Source organism: Coccinella septempunctata, chromosome X, assembly GCF_907165205.1.
Source record: "Coccinella septempunctata chromosome X, icCocSept1.1, whole genome shotgun sequence".
In the NCBI taxonomy this organism is placed as follows: domain Eukaryota; kingdom Metazoa; phylum Arthropoda; class Insecta; order Coleoptera; family Coccinellidae; genus Coccinella; species Coccinella septempunctata.
Genome location: NC_058198.1, coordinates 7,777,799 through 7,793,575, shown reverse-complemented (window position 1 = coordinate 7,793,575; position 15,777 = coordinate 7,777,799). Strand labels below are relative to the sequence as shown.

The following is a 15,777-nucleotide window of genomic DNA, read 5'->3' as shown; positions in this document are numbered from 1 at the left end:
AGAGTGCCAATACTTTGGGTAAATGTCGTGCATTTCTATGCCCTCGTTGACTATTTTCTGGCTCGGCGTGGACAAGTATTATCGTCTGTTCTATAATATTCACTGATGGCTACTGCAGAGGAAACAATAATAGGTATAATAATCAAATCCCTAGAGTTTTCTCTCGAATATCCACTTCAATTTTTGGGCAGTATATTTTGGTAGTTTTCTATGAGAATACATCACAAGTTGATTGATAAAACCAATCGAAAATTTCTTCAAACATATTCAATACTAAGAACACTGAGTCTCTTAGCCTCCTTGATCTACTGATCTGTCACTGATCAAGGAGGTCTGGCCTCTTATGGATAGGAGATTTCTAAAGATTATGTCCTTATCTTAATCTCTTTTAATGTGTATTCGAATGAAAACTTTGAATAAGCATATTAATTTATTTTTTAGGTGGCACAAATTTGGGAAATGCTGTAGCTACTTCGATGAACTTGACAAACAGCAGTGAACCTATGGGTGAATCTAGTTCCGGACATCACTATAAATTGGAACCCAACCATGATGCTATGTACTATCAGGTTTGTAACACTGATCCTATATAGTATGATATGATAAAGAATGCAAGGGGAAAGTTTGAGGGCTGCTTGTTTTTATTTTAACCAGACTGCTTATTAAACAGTTCAACTTTATCTTCTAGAATAATGGTTCTTCGGAGTTCAACCAAACTGATGGATTTCTTTCCTCGATATTGAACGATGAGGATCTACAGCTGATGGATATGGCAATGAATGAAGGTAAATATCGACAATGGGAAAAATGTAAATTGGGGAATTAAAATAATCTTGTTCTTAAAAAAGGTATGTACACGATGAGGATGCTGGAGACTAACAATACTCCAAGCAGTAACGTGAACCTTTGTTCCGGAGTGGCCAGTGGCTCCTCTCCGATGAGTAGATCAGAAATGGAACGAGTTGACACCTCCAGTGATAGTGCAGTTAGTTCCATGGGCTCCGAGAGGGTTCCATCTTTGTCCGATGGAGAGTGGTGTGATGCCGGTTCAGATTCTGGCCACAACATTGGTGAACATTACGTGACTGATTACCAAGCGTGAGTTTTTCTTCTTAAATTCAAGAAACATGTAGTGATTGTTTCGATTTTAGCAAATACAGACCCTACGACTACAGCTACTCGAACAGGCAACACAACCTGAGTACTACAGATCCTGGTAGGTTACCAGTGGCGCAGAAAAAACACCAGATGTTCGGCAAGCGTTATTTCCAGGTTGGACACTTGAAATAATCCGAAAGGGCCTTTATATTAACTGCCACTTTTTCAGGAACAAGGCTCTGCGACCGCCATGGCTCAACCCCCTACCCCGGTGAAATACGAGTATAGAGATCCTGCTGTTCCGGCCACGTCTTTCAGTAGCATACCCCATCAAGTGGAGGAGGATGGGGCGAAACCTCCAGAAATGAAGTATTCATGTACAATGGAATTCAACCGTCATCATCCGATGGTCCGCAATCCCATATCTCATATTGCACATAACCACACGTATAATCTTCCTCCTGAAAGTTCGGGTGTCATGCCTAGGCCTATGTCGAGGGATAAGACTAAATCGAAAAAATCGAACGAGGAACATCTCACAAGGGACGAGAAGAGGGCTAGGGCTCTCAACATACCCATTACCGTTGACGATATCATAAATTTACCCATGGACGAATTTAATGAGAGATTATCGAAGTATGACCTGAGCGAAGCTCAACTTAGTCTCATCAGAGACATCAGACGAAGGTAATAAGGACGAATTTTATGTAATCACTGTTTTTAAAATCGGATAATTTCAGAGGCAAGAATAAGGTAGCCGCCCAAAACTGTCGAAAACGAAAACTGGATCAAATAAACACTTTGGCAGATGAGGTGAAAGAGATGAGAGATCGTAAAATGAGACTGAGGTCAGAGTACGAATACCATACTAATGAACTGAAGAGAATGAAGGACAAGTATCAGCAGCTCTACAGACACGTATTTCAGGTAACTTGAGAAAATAGTGAAGGTTTTATTGAAGCGTTATCAATTACTAAATTGATAAGTTACAAAGATTTATTTCAAAAATACGATTAGAATTTTTCCATGAGTATTCAGTGTGTAGCTGGCCTTTCAATTCTTAATACTTTGTGTGTGCCAGGAGTTACAAAATGAAAATTTTATCAAGTAAATTGGAAAGAGTGCGGACTATAGAGAAACTTTTCATAAAAGGCTTGTTTTTGTTCTAGAATCTGAGGGATCCTGATGGAAACCAGTATTCACCTTATCACTACAGTTTGCAGACATCTGCAGATGGTTCTGTCATAGTTGTACCGCGATCTAATTCGACCCATAACCCAAGTGAAAAGAAAGAACATATGCAGGATCACAAGAACGGCTAGGGTGCTTCTGCATTGTTTAACCGGCCTTTTCTTCAGTTTGCTCAAGTTGTGCCGGTTAGCAATTTTTTTTTATGATTCGTACCAAGTTTCTTGTACACCACACGTTCCTGGGCATTTGAATATAATATTTGGTGCTACCGTTTTCGTTTTTACAACTCAGAGTTCAGATGTATCAGTTACAAAAATAGACGGGTCATTGGAATTTCACACTGGTCGCCATTTTGTCCAAAAGTGATCACTTGGAATAAGGTGGTTAATTATATTTGTATAAAGTTGAAGTGCTTGTATTGGAAGTAACCACTTTGAATATTGGCAACTGGTTAATTAACAAACACTAGATACATATAAATACTTACTATATTTTTGTAACGCAAAAAACACTTTGTTGGGTGATTAATAAAACTATGCCTTCATATGACGCTGTACATATTAGATATAAGAGATTTTGAATATTTATGTGATTGGTGTAGGGCAAATAATCTTAAAAAGTAGCTTAAAAAACAAATCTAAATGAACTGGTTTGTTAGTTTTGTTTTTTGAATGTGACCCATACAAAATTGAATTGAAGTTTCTTAACTACCTGTACTTATAAACAGTACAAATAGAGATCTATAGTTATAAACAAAACCATTGTGTTACTTTTTAGTATTCGTGATGCGTTTAGTGAATAAACCTGACCTTAAATTTCATATTTTCTTTTCACATAGTAATCCTCCAACATTTTCATTAAAATAGGTTTTGTACATTGTATATTATAAGCTTAGAATGTATAGGTTGGTCCTTTTGGATAGGTGGTATTCGTATGAATATTATTCTTCTGAAGTGTATTCTTAGATCTTTAACACATGACATTTTTTGGAAAATTATTTTGGTTTTCTAACCAATAAAGATCTCTGCAACAGTATTTTATTCCACTTTCTACCTAAACCTTGTTAGACCTTTTAAATTCAATTGGAGCGGTATTTTTTATATACCTACTGAAAACAATTCGAATGCTTTTAACTTTTTAGAGCAACTATTGACTTCACTAAGAATCACTTTGCATTGAAATAGTGGTTTGCTTTCAATTAAGGAGTAAAGATGGTTTTTATATTGAAATTGGTGAAATTTGGGTTCGAAATTGAGAATCAAAAAAAATTTGAAAGTGTACAGCCACTAATTTTTAATTCTTATCAATAGTTGAAGAATAATTCAATTTAGATTTCATTTCGCACTGTTCGTATCTAAATTGGAAAGAAACTGTACTCAGGATTCATGAATCTTAAAATTAGTATTCCAGTGCTAAAATTGAACGTCGATATATTCGCCATCTGGGTAATAAATTTTTCAAGAAAACTTGTAATTTGGGTTATTTAGTACTGAATTGGAAAGGTACAGAAGGAAAGATCTAATTCAATCCTGAAATAATTCCAGTGTAGTAGCGATATGTAGATAGGCGCGCCATCTACGATCTGACAATGAAAATTCTATGGTAGCCGTGCAGATTCCTTTCCAGTTTTGCTACCCATATAGTTTAGTTCAATAAACACCTGATAGGTGGCGCCACTTGTCTACATAATACTCACTGTCCGACTCCTCCAGCCTTTAAGTATAACACTTTTCAATGACATTCTCAATTGGGCCCCGTGCGCGGCCATGGACGGATCTTGGAGCGGTGGTAAGTTGTAGCGGTAAGTCCTCGAAGATGGCTACTCCGTAGCTGTCTTGGGGCACGCAGACTTCGACTTCGAGGTCACCTCTCCTAGTGGCTTGACCTTTGAAGTGGGATAGTCGCCATCTGCGCTTACGATAGGCACATCTCGCTGACAGAAAAATTTTAAAATAATGAAATAATTTTCCGCCATATTTGTTATGATATGTCACGTGGTCAGTTTGGTTGGATTACTTTTCGAACGGCCCCCGTATATTTTGAGCGAATTTTTTATTCCCGTTCCCCCGTATAAATTTGGAAAAATACTTTTTGGACGACCCCCGTATAAATTAAGGTCGAAATACTTTTTTGGTTGCCCCCGTATATTCAGTCCCTATTTCGACCGGCTCCGAGAGAGCGACGGCAGCGCCACATTTTCAGTTCATTTTGACCGAATTTTGCGGCAAAACGCTGAACTAACGGCAAAATCGCCTACTAATTCTGACCCCACAGGATTTCGCTGGCATTTCATGGGCATATGCATGGGAATTTTATGAAGGAAATTTTTACTCTAATAATTTTTTTTTTGCTTTCACTTAACGTGGGGGTTTCTAAATAGGGTGAAATCGAATAATTTCCTCATTTTTTTCAGAATACTAGTTCTTTCTCCGGGATTCAGTGGCCCATGAATGGGAATTTTATGAAGGAAATTTTTACTCTGATAATTTTTTTTTTGCTTTCACTTCACGTGGAGTATTCCAAATAGACTCGAATCAAATTATTTCATCGTTTTTTCCAGAAATTTCCCAGTTCTTCGGAATTCAGTGGGATTTCATGGGTAGGTGTATGGGAATGATATTTTTTCCGTTTTTTCAAGGGAATGCAATGTCCTCACCCTTAAACTTGAACTGCATAAATTTCTGAAAATAATTAAAAGAATATATTCAGTTCAGCCCTATTTGAAAGCCCCCAGGGCTTGAAGGGAATGGAAAAAAAATTCATCCGGGTAAAAATTTCCTCCATAAAATAGCCCTAATCCCAGTGGATTAAATAATCTGATTTCGCCATTGTTGAAATCTTCCAAGTGAAAGCAAAAAAAAAATTATCAGAGTAAAAATTTCCTTCATAAAATTCCCATTCATGGGCCACTGAATCCCGGAGAAAGAAATTCTGGAAAAAATGAGGTAATTATTCGATTTCACCCTATTTGGAAACCCCCACGTGAAGTGAAGGCAAAAAAAAAATCATTCGAGTAAAAATTTCCTTCATAAAATTCCCATGCATATGCCCATGAAATGCCAGCGAAATCCTGTGGGGTCAGAATTAGTAGGCGATTTTGCCGTTAGTTCAGCGTTTTGCCGCAAAATTCGGTCAAAATGAACTGAAAATGTGGCGCTGCCGTCGCTCTCTCGGAGCCGGTCGAAATCGCGACGGAATATACGGGGGCAACCAAAAAAGTATTTCGACCTTAATTTATACGGGGGTCGTCCAAAAAGTATTTTTCCAAATTTATACGGGGGAACGGGAATAAAAAATTCGCTCAAAATATACGGGGGCCGTTCGAAAAGTAATCCAACCAAACTGACCACGTGACATATCATAACAAATATGGCGGAAAATTATTTCATTATTTTAAACTTTTTCTGTCAGCGAGATGTGGCCATCGTAAGCGCAGAAGTCGACTATCCCACTAGGTGTACTTGACCTCGAAGTCGAAGTCTGCGTGCCCCAAGACAGCTACGGGGTAGCCATCTTCGAGGACTTACCGCTAACAACTTACCACCGCTCCAAGATCCGTCCATGGCCGCGCACGGGGCCCAATTGATAATGCCATTGAAAAGTGTTATACTTAAAGGCTGGAGGAGTCGGACAGTGAGTATTATGTAGACAAGTGGCGCCACCTATCAGGTGTTTATTGAACTAAACTATATGGGTAGCAAAACTGGAAGGGAATCTGCACGGCTACCATAGAATTTTCATTGTCAGATCGTAGATGGCGCGTCTATCTACATATCGCTGCCTTTCTAATTCAGTACTAAATAACCCAAATTACAAGTTTTCTTGAAATATTTATTCTTATATATATATACTTACAAAGTACTGAACCAGTGTAAGACTAAACTGAGTTTGCTTCTTCTGATTCTGATTAAAAACACTCTTCAGACATAGAAATCACCTTTATTCATTGATCGGAAGTAACATACAATTTAAGTATTTGAGCATATAATTATTCTATTCAGTAACTAAATTAATAGTGCCTTAATATGGAATCAATTATTGATAATGATCGATTAAATTTGAAATCAGTAACCCTTGGACGCTATTGAAGGAAGATTAGAAACTGTATGATTGCTCATTGAAGGTATTCAGTTATCAATTATTGATAAAATATTTGAATCCTTTGAATAATGAAGGTTTGCCTATAAAAACAAGTTGTTTCATTTTTGAATATACTTCAGTGGATGAAAATAGAGTCATATTTTCCTAAATAATCAACTGTAACTTTACATTGATGGCGTGACAAAGAGGCTATGTCGGTTTCTCTATAGGAATGACAAAGTCCTGACATTTTAGGCAGTTAGAATGACTCATTTCAAATGGAAATAACAAAATTTTTACTAATTTCCTTGAACTATTCTCTCTATTGCATCTTCCATCCACAAACCATAATTTCATACTACATAACAGGACTTAACTTTCTATTGAAGTGCTCTTGGAAGGAAATGATAACAACCTTGACCTTCATTTACAAAATCATAGCTGGATCCTTTTAGATCTTTCATCTGAGATTATGACTTGAAAATATACGCAGATACAGATGAATATAAAAAAAAATATCAATACTGTTCTCCCAGAATTTCATGATGGTACAACAGTGACAAAAATTTTCCCAGATGAAAGAACTCGAATAAAATCTAGTATACTCACAGGTATGAAAATGAACTTATACATTTAAAAATTGAGGTTAATAATGCTGGTGATCGATAGCAAATAGCTACTATAACTATTCTCATAGACTCTCTCATTTATAAATACTTCTCTACTGGTTTCTGGATCCATGTTAGACTTCATTTTAAATGTACACTCCAAATTTTTGTTGAGTTCAAAACATTCTTCATCGAATAACATTTTTCTGTCAATGATTCTGATTTAGTTTTTTGTTCTAAGGCACAGCAATTCTGTGGTGCCAGGGAAAAGGGAGTTAAGTCCATTTTTGATCAAAACGAGATATATCCTCACTCTGGATGTATATATAAAAAAACCTTGCTTATGGGCTGAACAAGATAAGTAATATATAGGAAATAAGCATCAGTTACCCATGCCCAGAGGAGGTATCTTTAAATATCTTCTATAGAATGTTCCATTAGAGACAAGTTAACTTATCTCATTCTTAAGGATTAATTTATCTCCTTTTTCCCCAACACCATGGAATTTTGGACAGGTTTTACTTCTATGTGTGATCCTTTTTTCTCTTTGAATCACTTAGGTCCATAACTTTACAAGGTGTTTAGCCTCCTGATATATAGCATGAGCTATTTTCACTCCACCCCAAACACAGCATCTGGAAGAAGACATTATCTATTTATCCATAAGAAGTAACACAAACATAAATAAACAGAAAAATGTAACATCCTGTAAAGGACATTTAATAAAAATAAATGTTCAATGAAAATGATTCATTTTTGCTCTTAATTGATGAAAATATTTTTATAGTTATTAGAGTAATATTAATGAAATGCTTTCCATTTCAATTAAGAAATTCAATGTTTGATTTTGAGATTTCTCCTCAATATTGAACAACAAGGCTGCAACTGTCTGCTTAGGGCATCAACTAGGTAACATAGGTTTTCTGTATGTCTGGTGGACTAACATGAGAAAAAGTATTCGATATGTATTTTGTATACAGATAAAAGGGAAGCAAATGGACTTTTGCAATTAGGTGGGGTTCGCAAGTTGAAGAAGTTCCCACAGATCAGGTAATACTCAAATCACTTGTAAAATTGTAAAACCAATTGGACAATCTTTTGGAGATATTGAATGATATCCCCAATCTCCAAATGTCTTACAAGACAGATGTCAGAGGAAAGTTATGATTCAACAATGATATAATAACAGCATCTTACCTTAGCTTGAACTTTTTCTCCATTAATTGGCTTGAGTCTCTCCAAACTCCGAAAATCCTAATGCTATTCAATAAACAGCGATGACAAAGATTGCTAGGCATTCCTCTTAAGTTCCAGTTGCTAGAATTTACACCAAGAACTTTAAAAAGTGGTACAGTAAGATGCAACTTATTTACAAATTAAATCATGATTAATCATATGGCAAAATTAATACTACTTTAGAGGATGGTAAATCCCAACACCAAAACTGAATTGTGACAATGAAAACCTTAAGAAAAAAGGATTTTTTAAGGCCACAGGCTTCAAAGTGGTTCTTACAAAGAGAATACATGATAAGTTGGTACAAACCTTTCATTTAACGTTTTGAAGGAATCAGAGCTAAAACTTTAGTTTCTTCGTTCTTTTCATCTAACGAGTCTTCAAATAAAAGTCTGCTTCACTTAAATGTTATCACAGTTGTCGACCTTCGCTGGTAGGCTATAGCTTAATTTTCAGATCCTTCACAATTTGTTGGGAGAATTTGTTTTCAGAATACCTGATGATGGCAAGTTCCCTTGCAGAAATGGGTCGTATCCTGTAAAGAAAATCATATTATGTGGAGCAGAGAGCATTTGAAGATTTATTAAATAACTATACATCTCCAATATACTGCAGTAGAGCGTTGATTATTTTCTGAACTAATATGGGGATAAGGGTATTCAGAAAACCAATCTGTTCAGATAATCCAATTGAACATTTATTATTCTCCAGAATAATAAAGGAAAATTAATCATGTTGGTGAGAAGGATACACTGTTACCAATAGAAGCATGTTATGAAAGTCTGGTTATTGAAATACATATGCCTTACGAGCAGGCAAATAATACGCTCTTGAACTCGAATAAAATCTAGTATATTCACAGGTATGAAAATGAACTTATACATTTAAAAATTGAGGTTAATAATGCTGGTGATCGATAGCAAATAGCTACTATAACTATTTTTATAGACTCTCTCAATTATAAATACTTCTCTACTGGTTTCTGGATCCCTGTTAGACTTCATTTTAAATGTACTCTCCAAATTTTTATTGAATTTAAAACATTCTTCATCGAATAACATTTTTCTGTCAATGATTCTGATTTAGTTTTTTGTTCTAAGGCACAGCAATTCTGTGGTGCCAGGGAAAAGGGAGTTAAGTCCATTTTTGATCAAAACGAGATATATCCTCACTCCGGATGTATATATCAAAACCTTGCTTATGAGCTAAACAAGATAAGTCAGATAAAGGAAATAAGCATCAGTTACCCATGCCCTTAAGGTGGTCTCTTTAAATGTCTCCTATAGAATGTTCCATTAGAGATAAGTCAACTAATCTCATTCTTAATGATTAATTTATGTTCTTTTTCACCAACACCATGGAAAGGTTTTACTTCTATTTGTGATCCTTTTTTCTCTTTGAATCACTTAGATCCATAACTTAACGAGGTGTTTAGTCTCCTGATATATAGCATGAGCTATTTTCACTCCACCCCAAACACAGCATCTGGAAGAAGACATTATCTATTTATCCATAAGAAGTAACACAAACATAAATAAACAGAAAAAAGTAACATCCTGTAAAGGACAGGTAATAAAAATAAACATTCAATGAAAATGATTCATTTTTGCTCTTAATTGATGAAAATATAAAAATAGTTCTACAAAAAATGGAGGGGCCATATACCTCATACAATGATACCATAAGGATTGCTTTCACAAACGTACCATTACTTCCTTAGAATGTGCTCTGTGAGAATTGTATTACTCATACTTTACTCTAGGAGTAAGTTTGTGAATGCAACAACCAGGTAACTTTAATTTTTTCCAACCTCAATAAGCTTCACAACATAAATTAAATAAAGTCTAACCTTTCATAAAGTTTTTACCCATTTCTTCATTTTTGTATTTACGATCAATATATTGCAGCTGTTTCCAATAATGTGTCTCCCTCCATTTGCTACCTGTCGTCTCAGGGGCGACTTGATAACCACACACAGAGCACTTCACAGCCTGTTCAACATGATATTATCTTATGGCGAAGAAAAGGTTTCGGTCCACCAGCAAAGTACACTTCCTCCCCAATAGGTTCTTCAATACCTGGGATGGTCTTCCGACAGCAGCAGTGAACGCCCATTCGGTTAACAGCTTCAAGAAGTGCTCTGGACAGATGATTTGAGATGAGTGTTCCTCTGTGAATCAATTTTGAATTCTCAAGTTTTGATTCAGAGTGAATTTTTCTTTCGTTTACATTTTTTAACAGTGACAATTCGTGCTAATTTCTTTTTATGCGAGTTAATAGATGTAAATCTCAACACTTCTGTAACAAAAATAATTATATTCTTAAGTATATCTTACCTTGGCTCAACCTTTATCTGCATCTATTTGACTTGACCCTCTCTGAACCCTAATCCAAATGTGCTCCTCGGCATCCCAAGTTCCAGTTGCTACAATTCAAACAACGTACTTTGATAAGTACTACAGTAAAATCTTAGATGAATTGCCTACAATTTTCTTCAAAATTCTAATTCACCAGTTGCTTTTCTCCTCCATTTGAACTGAAGACATACGCTTTTAAAAATACTCTGGAAATGATTTTTTGTCTGATTGCTTGTGGAATAGATAAACAGCACTACAAGTATGGTACCCTCCATAACTACAAGCTTCCTGAATTCTAAGAAAAATACTGTTTATAGGACTGAATTTTTGAATACATGAAAACAAACGTAAACAAACCGCCATTTCGAATACCAGAAGATGGTTCCAAACGAATCCGAAAGGTGGCTACACAACTGATTCTGTAATTTTAGATCTTTATATTTCGAAAAATCAAATAATATTTCTTCTTTTCTCCGTACTGTGAATGATTTTTCCGCCGAAAATATTTATTGAATCCGCTTGATCTCAAAATCAAAGCTCAAAGACTGATTTTTCATGTTGTGCGATACTTCAAATAAAAGTGAATGCACCTCACTACTGCACTACGAAAGTTGATAAAAGCTCTAAATATTTCATTCACAATTTTCTAATTACGCGAATCGTAATTTTGAATTGCTGGCATATTAAACTTTGGATTTGCAGGAGATTTTTGAGAATGATTCACGATACTGATCAATAGTTTTGAAAATATCCTCAAAAATCTGTAGAATTCTCACGACTGTACGAAAAATTTGATGAAGGATGAAATATTGTTCAAAATAACGAAAACATAGTTTTTAATCTTCAAGTTGGGGATTGAATAAATATCTATTTTGAGAACATCTCATGCAAGTGACCAATATTTTTGAAAACATCTATAACCAACCCAAGTAAAGGATTCTTTCAATAATGAAAAATAATCATTTAACCAAGTGTTGACCCATTATTTTATTTATACAAATAAATATTTCAATACTGATATGAAAAATCAGATAAAACATCCAAGTGGTTGGGAAATGTATTATTTTGTCTGTGAAATATCTCTTACAATGAGTGATAAAATTCAAACTCTTCTACTACATTACAAATGACTTACAAAAATCAATACATTATTGACTGTATAAATGTATCTTAAAAATTTCTTATTCAGTCACTTCCATATAAATCACAGAGGTACTGTTAAACTAAAGAAAATATTATGAATAACTCATAGTAACATTAAAACAAATCTTAAAAACCTAATTAACAATATTATTTATTTGCCAGTTCATTTGATAACCAATCAAGACCTTCATACAGACCATTTCCTTGTGTTGCACATGTAGCTTGAATATACCATGATCGATTACTAAGTTGGTTCAAACCCAATTTATCTGTAAGTTCCGCAGCTGTCATTGCATTTGGCAAATCTTGTTTATTGGCAAACACCAATAAAGCTGCTTCTTTGAGATAATCATCTTCTAACTGAAAAAGAAAATAACATGAGAATTCAGCAATTTGAAAGGTATTCAAACTCACAATATTATTTAATTCTGTTGATGCTTCTGCAATTCGCTCTTTATCATTTGAGTCGATCACAAATATCAAACCATCAGTGTTTTGATAATAATGCCTCCACAGTTTTCTAATTTTATTCTGTCCGCCTACATCCCATACTGTAAAACTAATATTTTTGTACTCTACCGTTTCCACATTAAACCCAATAGTTGGAATGGTTGTAACAACTTCACCTAACTTCAACTTATAAAGGATTGTAGTTTTTCCCGCAGCGTCCAGCCCAACTGAAGGGAATAACTTTGTTATATTCACATAATATTAACAAAGGTTTTCAATGAATAAAAATATACATACCCATCAAAATACGCATCTGCTTTTTACCAAAAAGGCGGGTCAATACACTAGATATGGTCAAACCCATATCGATGAGTTATTTGTTTATATTTAAAGGATTTTCTACTCTAAAGGGATTTAATGACAGGACCTGCCGGTCAACAGTATAAATTGATCATTAAATTGTGCAAATTATCAATTATTTCCTCAGGTGATTCAGGACTACATAAATCTGATTGGGGCTTTTGATCACAGAACTTAATGCCACGCAACAAAAGAGACGGCACGTCAGGGAAAAGGAATGTGTCCATAACGGAACCATAAAATAATACAGACACTTTTCCATTTATTTGATCCAAATTGCGATATTCGACGAATTTGCACTATTCCAATCAATCCCAAATTACACATTCAATATTACAAGTTTGTTTCATCATTACTACTTTTATTATAATGCTCTTTTTTCTCTGATAAGAGTTGTCATTGAAGAAAATTAAATTGACATTTCATTCGTTAACGCAGCAATTCCTAATTCCTACTTTTTGATTGCGAACAAGTAGGCAATTCAGATATGCTCGCCGATTAATTACTATTTGAAAAAGTTTAAGTTCACGATATTTAGAGATGGATACTGTTGAACAGAAAAAACACCTCGTTTTGAGTATCATTAAATTCCTGCAAGATGAACTGGATAAAAGTGATTTAACTGAAGAGAAAAAGGAATCTGTGGAAGTAGCAATCCAATGTTTAGAAACTGCTTATGATACAAGTGGTATGCAGGAAGAAAATGTTATAAATTTGTTGTCTCTTATTCCATCCACATCAGTAAGTACCCGGTAGTATTAGTTTCGAATCTGAAAATCAATATGTGAATTTTTTTAGGCTAAAAAGGTGACAGATCAACAGAAGCTGGAAGCAGAAAGATGCAAAAATGAGGGTAATACTGCAATAAAAAATGAACAGTACACTGAAGCACTGTTCTTTTATACTAAGTGAGTTATATTCTAAACATACAAACTCCCATCCTCAAGTTTCCTCTTCAACCGTGATTCCAAGTTTAACATTGTCAATGAATATGCCCGATAATGATTTATCAGATAACCTTATTGTTTTAATTGGTTCAACTTTATAAATTTACCATACTGAGGGAGATTCAATATTTCATTCAACAGAATTAATTTAAATTGGTCTCAAATCTGATCCTGCCGATTTTGTCAAGGTTGGTTATGGTTAGTAAATAGCATTTTGTATTTCAGAGCAATTGATCTTAATCCCTACAATGCAGTTTACTATTGTAATAGAGCTGCAGTTTATAGTAAACTTGACAAGCATTTAGAAGCTCTTAAAGATAGTAAAGAGGCAATCAAATTAGATCCTACCTATGGAAAAGCCTATAGTCGTTTAGGAGTTGCATATTCTAACCTCAATTTGTTTGAAGAGGCCAGAACTGCATATAAGACTGCTTTGAAACATGACCCAAATAATGCTATGTATGAGAATAATTTAAAATTAGCTGAAGAGAGGTTGGCACAGAGTAAGTACTGAGTTTCAAATTGCTTCCATGTGATTTTCACGATAACGATATTGTAGGTCAGAGTGGTGGGGGATCAACTGGGCAGTTACCTGTTGATATGGCACAGTTTTTCAATAATCCAGCTCTTATAGGAATGGCCACACAGATGCTGAGCGATCCTAATTTCAGGAATACGTGAGTATAAACTGAGTTATAAATGAATAGCATCACTTCATTAGAAGCTACGGATTATTTGAAATTAACTGCTTTTCATTCTTCGTGTGAAAAATTGATCTACTGAAGCTTTCTTTTTAGGATATTTGAATTCTTGAATACAAACCAAATGGATAACTACAATATGGATATGTTATTTCAAGCGTAAGTTTTTACTTGATGTAAAATGTTTAATTTATTGTCAAGTTGTTGATCTCGCATGATATTAAGTACATAATACTGTTGTAGAATTTTGTTATTATTATATTTTCTTTTTAGGGGTAGTGCATTAGCCAGCAGAATGAACGACGTTGAAGGTGTTAGAAGAAATCCACAAGATGATTCGAATTCTTCTGGGGAACCTAAACAACCGGAAGAGTCTCAACCTTGAAGTGTTTTAGTTTCTTAATCGATACATGTTTTATGGTGTTCTTTTTTCAGACTGTTGTGAGAGATTATAAAGCTATCAATACATACTTTCTCTTAGATTAAATGTTATATATTATAAACTGTTAATTATTGTCTTTCCTGTTGGTTCAACCAAATCTACTTGTTGAAACAATTCAAAAAAGTTATTTGAAATGAATCGCCAACTAATTTGCAAGAAAATAGGAGACCCTTACTGACTTCAACGAAAATTATATTTTACAAACTTTCTAGACTTGGGCCCTATGAGAGCGGTTGGGAATTGAAATCAATAGTCAGTTCTCGACGTTTTATTTACAATTATACTTGGAATTTTCATGAAGTACAAAAAAAACGAAAAGCCCATTGAACTTAGGGAACATTTTCAATGTTTAATGCATACCCTGAACTCTTGAAAACCCTTTTAATGAGTATACTTAAGAAAAAAAATAACCCATTTATATACACCTCTCATAAACCATACCACTAATACTAACACTTATAACAATTAGAAAATACATCAAAATAGATACAGATATATATCACAAAATTGTGTTTTTTAATTCAACTAAACACTATTGATTCATTCTCAACTCACTGAACGGGAATTGTAAGAAAAACCAAAGATAACAGAAATCACAGATAGTACTTGTCTAAATGAGATGGATCCAGAAAAAATTCGCACTTCCGTTCAATTCTACCATGACTACAATCGAATTCAGTTATCGGTCAAAGTGAAATAATCACATATTTAACATTTTCAAGGAATTAAACCAAATAACGTACGATAGATTCCTTGGAATATGCATCTGAAAGTGACGCCACACATGCTACTCGACTTATTTTGGGCACGATGCTTGGTCAGTATATCAAAACTGAAATTAAAATTGAAACGATCAGATATCTTTGGCGCCGCTTTCAGATCGCTGCAAGAATATTAAAATTCAGCGATAGATACGTCGAGTTATGTACTATGTAGAAAACTACATTCATGCTATAAGTATATCAATACAGAATATATATATATACATTTAACATTTAGATGAAGATATACACAGGTACATTTTTAACAAAGTGCCAATTCAGATCATAAGGTCGACACCTTCCTTGAAATAAACGAAGGAAATAAACATCTCGCTTTGAAAAATATAGAATGCAAGTAAATAATTATGATTTCGTACTTGTTGAATATGGTCTTCCAGCTGAA

The 15,777-nt window shown here is 34.6% G+C and overlaps 3 protein-coding genes and 1 long non-coding RNA gene across 8 annotated transcripts in view; 2 read left to right on the top strand and 2 right to left on the bottom strand.

Moving 5' to 3' along the window:
* The window catches only part of LOC123321402 (segmentation protein cap'n'collar), a 48,786-nt gene extending 45,462 nt beyond the window's left edge, over positions 1-3,324 (top strand). For all 3 annotated transcript variants that reach the window (XM_044908967.1, XM_044908968.1, XM_044908969.1), the window contains exons 7-13: positions 442-569; positions 689-785; positions 849-1,098; positions 1,152-1,272; positions 1,328-1,785; positions 1,839-2,025; positions 2,268-3,324. In XM_044908967.1, the coding sequence (XP_044764902.1) occupies positions 442-569; positions 689-785; positions 849-1,098; positions 1,152-1,272; positions 1,328-1,785; positions 1,839-2,025; positions 2,268-2,420 (1,394 nt within the window). In that variant the 3' untranslated portion in view covers positions 2,421-3,324. The remainder of the gene's footprint in view (positions 1-441; positions 570-688; positions 786-848; positions 1,099-1,151; positions 1,273-1,327; positions 1,786-1,838; positions 2,026-2,267) is intronic.
* A 2,884-nt stretch (positions 3,325-6,208) lies between these two features.
* Positions 6,209-10,731, bottom strand: LOC123322022. 3 transcript variants are annotated; one of them, XR_006539023.1, is made up of 6 exons: positions 10,443-10,731; positions 10,063-10,383; positions 9,461-9,698; positions 8,523-8,748; positions 8,175-8,294; positions 6,209-7,612 (listed from the first exon to the last, which is right to left on the bottom strand). It is a non-coding gene; the product is annotated as an uncharacterized LOC123322022 (long non-coding RNA). The 3 variants fall into 3 exon arrangements; XR_006539022.1 differs by having other exon boundaries at positions 10,550-10,731; XR_006539024.1 differs by having other exon boundaries at positions 10,063-10,353; positions 10,550-10,731.
* An 801-nt stretch (positions 10,732-11,532) lies between these two features.
* LOC123321706 (ADP-ribosylation factor 2) lies at positions 11,533-12,720 on the bottom strand. Its single transcript, XM_044909438.1, has 3 exons — positions 12,461-12,720; positions 12,128-12,390; positions 11,533-12,073 (listed from the first exon to the last, which is right to left on the bottom strand). The coding sequence occupies exons 1-3, from the start codon at positions 12,525-12,527 to the stop codon at positions 11,861-11,863; spliced, it is 543 nt and encodes a 180-aa protein (XP_044765373.1). The 5' UTR covers positions 12,528-12,720; the 3' UTR covers positions 11,533-11,860.
* Positions 12,721-12,959: 239 nt separating this feature from the next.
* Positions 12,960-14,674, top strand: LOC123321705 (small glutamine-rich tetratricopeptide repeat-containing protein alpha-like). Its single transcript, XM_044909437.1, has 6 exons — positions 12,960-13,264; positions 13,322-13,431; positions 13,696-13,973; positions 14,030-14,147; positions 14,268-14,330; positions 14,445-14,674. Exons 1-6 carry the CDS (start codon positions 13,064-13,066, stop codon positions 14,554-14,556), a joined length of 882 nt encoding a protein of 293 aa, XP_044765372.1. The 5' UTR covers positions 12,960-13,063; the 3' UTR covers positions 14,557-14,674.
* The last annotated feature ends 1,103 nt before the right edge of the window (positions 14,675-15,777 follow it).

Coding starts and splice junctions, on each gene's coding strand:
- LOC123321706 (XM_044909438.1), bottom strand. CDS start 12,527: ATGGGTTTGACCATATCTAGTGTATTGACCCGCCTTTTTGGTAAAAAG. Junction 12,391..12,460: donor GCAGATGCGTATTTTGATGG/GTATGTATATTT, acceptor TATTCCCTTCAG/TTGGGCTGGACGCTGCGGGA. Junction 12,074..12,127: donor CAACAGAATTAAATAATATT/GTGAGTTTGAAT, acceptor TTTCTTTTTCAG/TTAGAAGATGATTATCTCAA.
- LOC123321705 (XM_044909437.1), top strand. CDS start 13,064: ATGGATACTGTTGAACAGAAAAAACACCTCGTTTTGAGTATCATTAAA. Junction 13,432..13,695: donor GCACTGTTCTTTTATACTAA/GTGAGTTATATT, acceptor TTTGTATTTCAG/AGCAATTGATCTTAATCCCT. Junction 13,974..14,029: donor TGAAGAGAGGTTGGCACAGA/GTAAGTACTGAG, acceptor ACGATATTGTAG/GTCAGAGTGGTGGGGGATCA.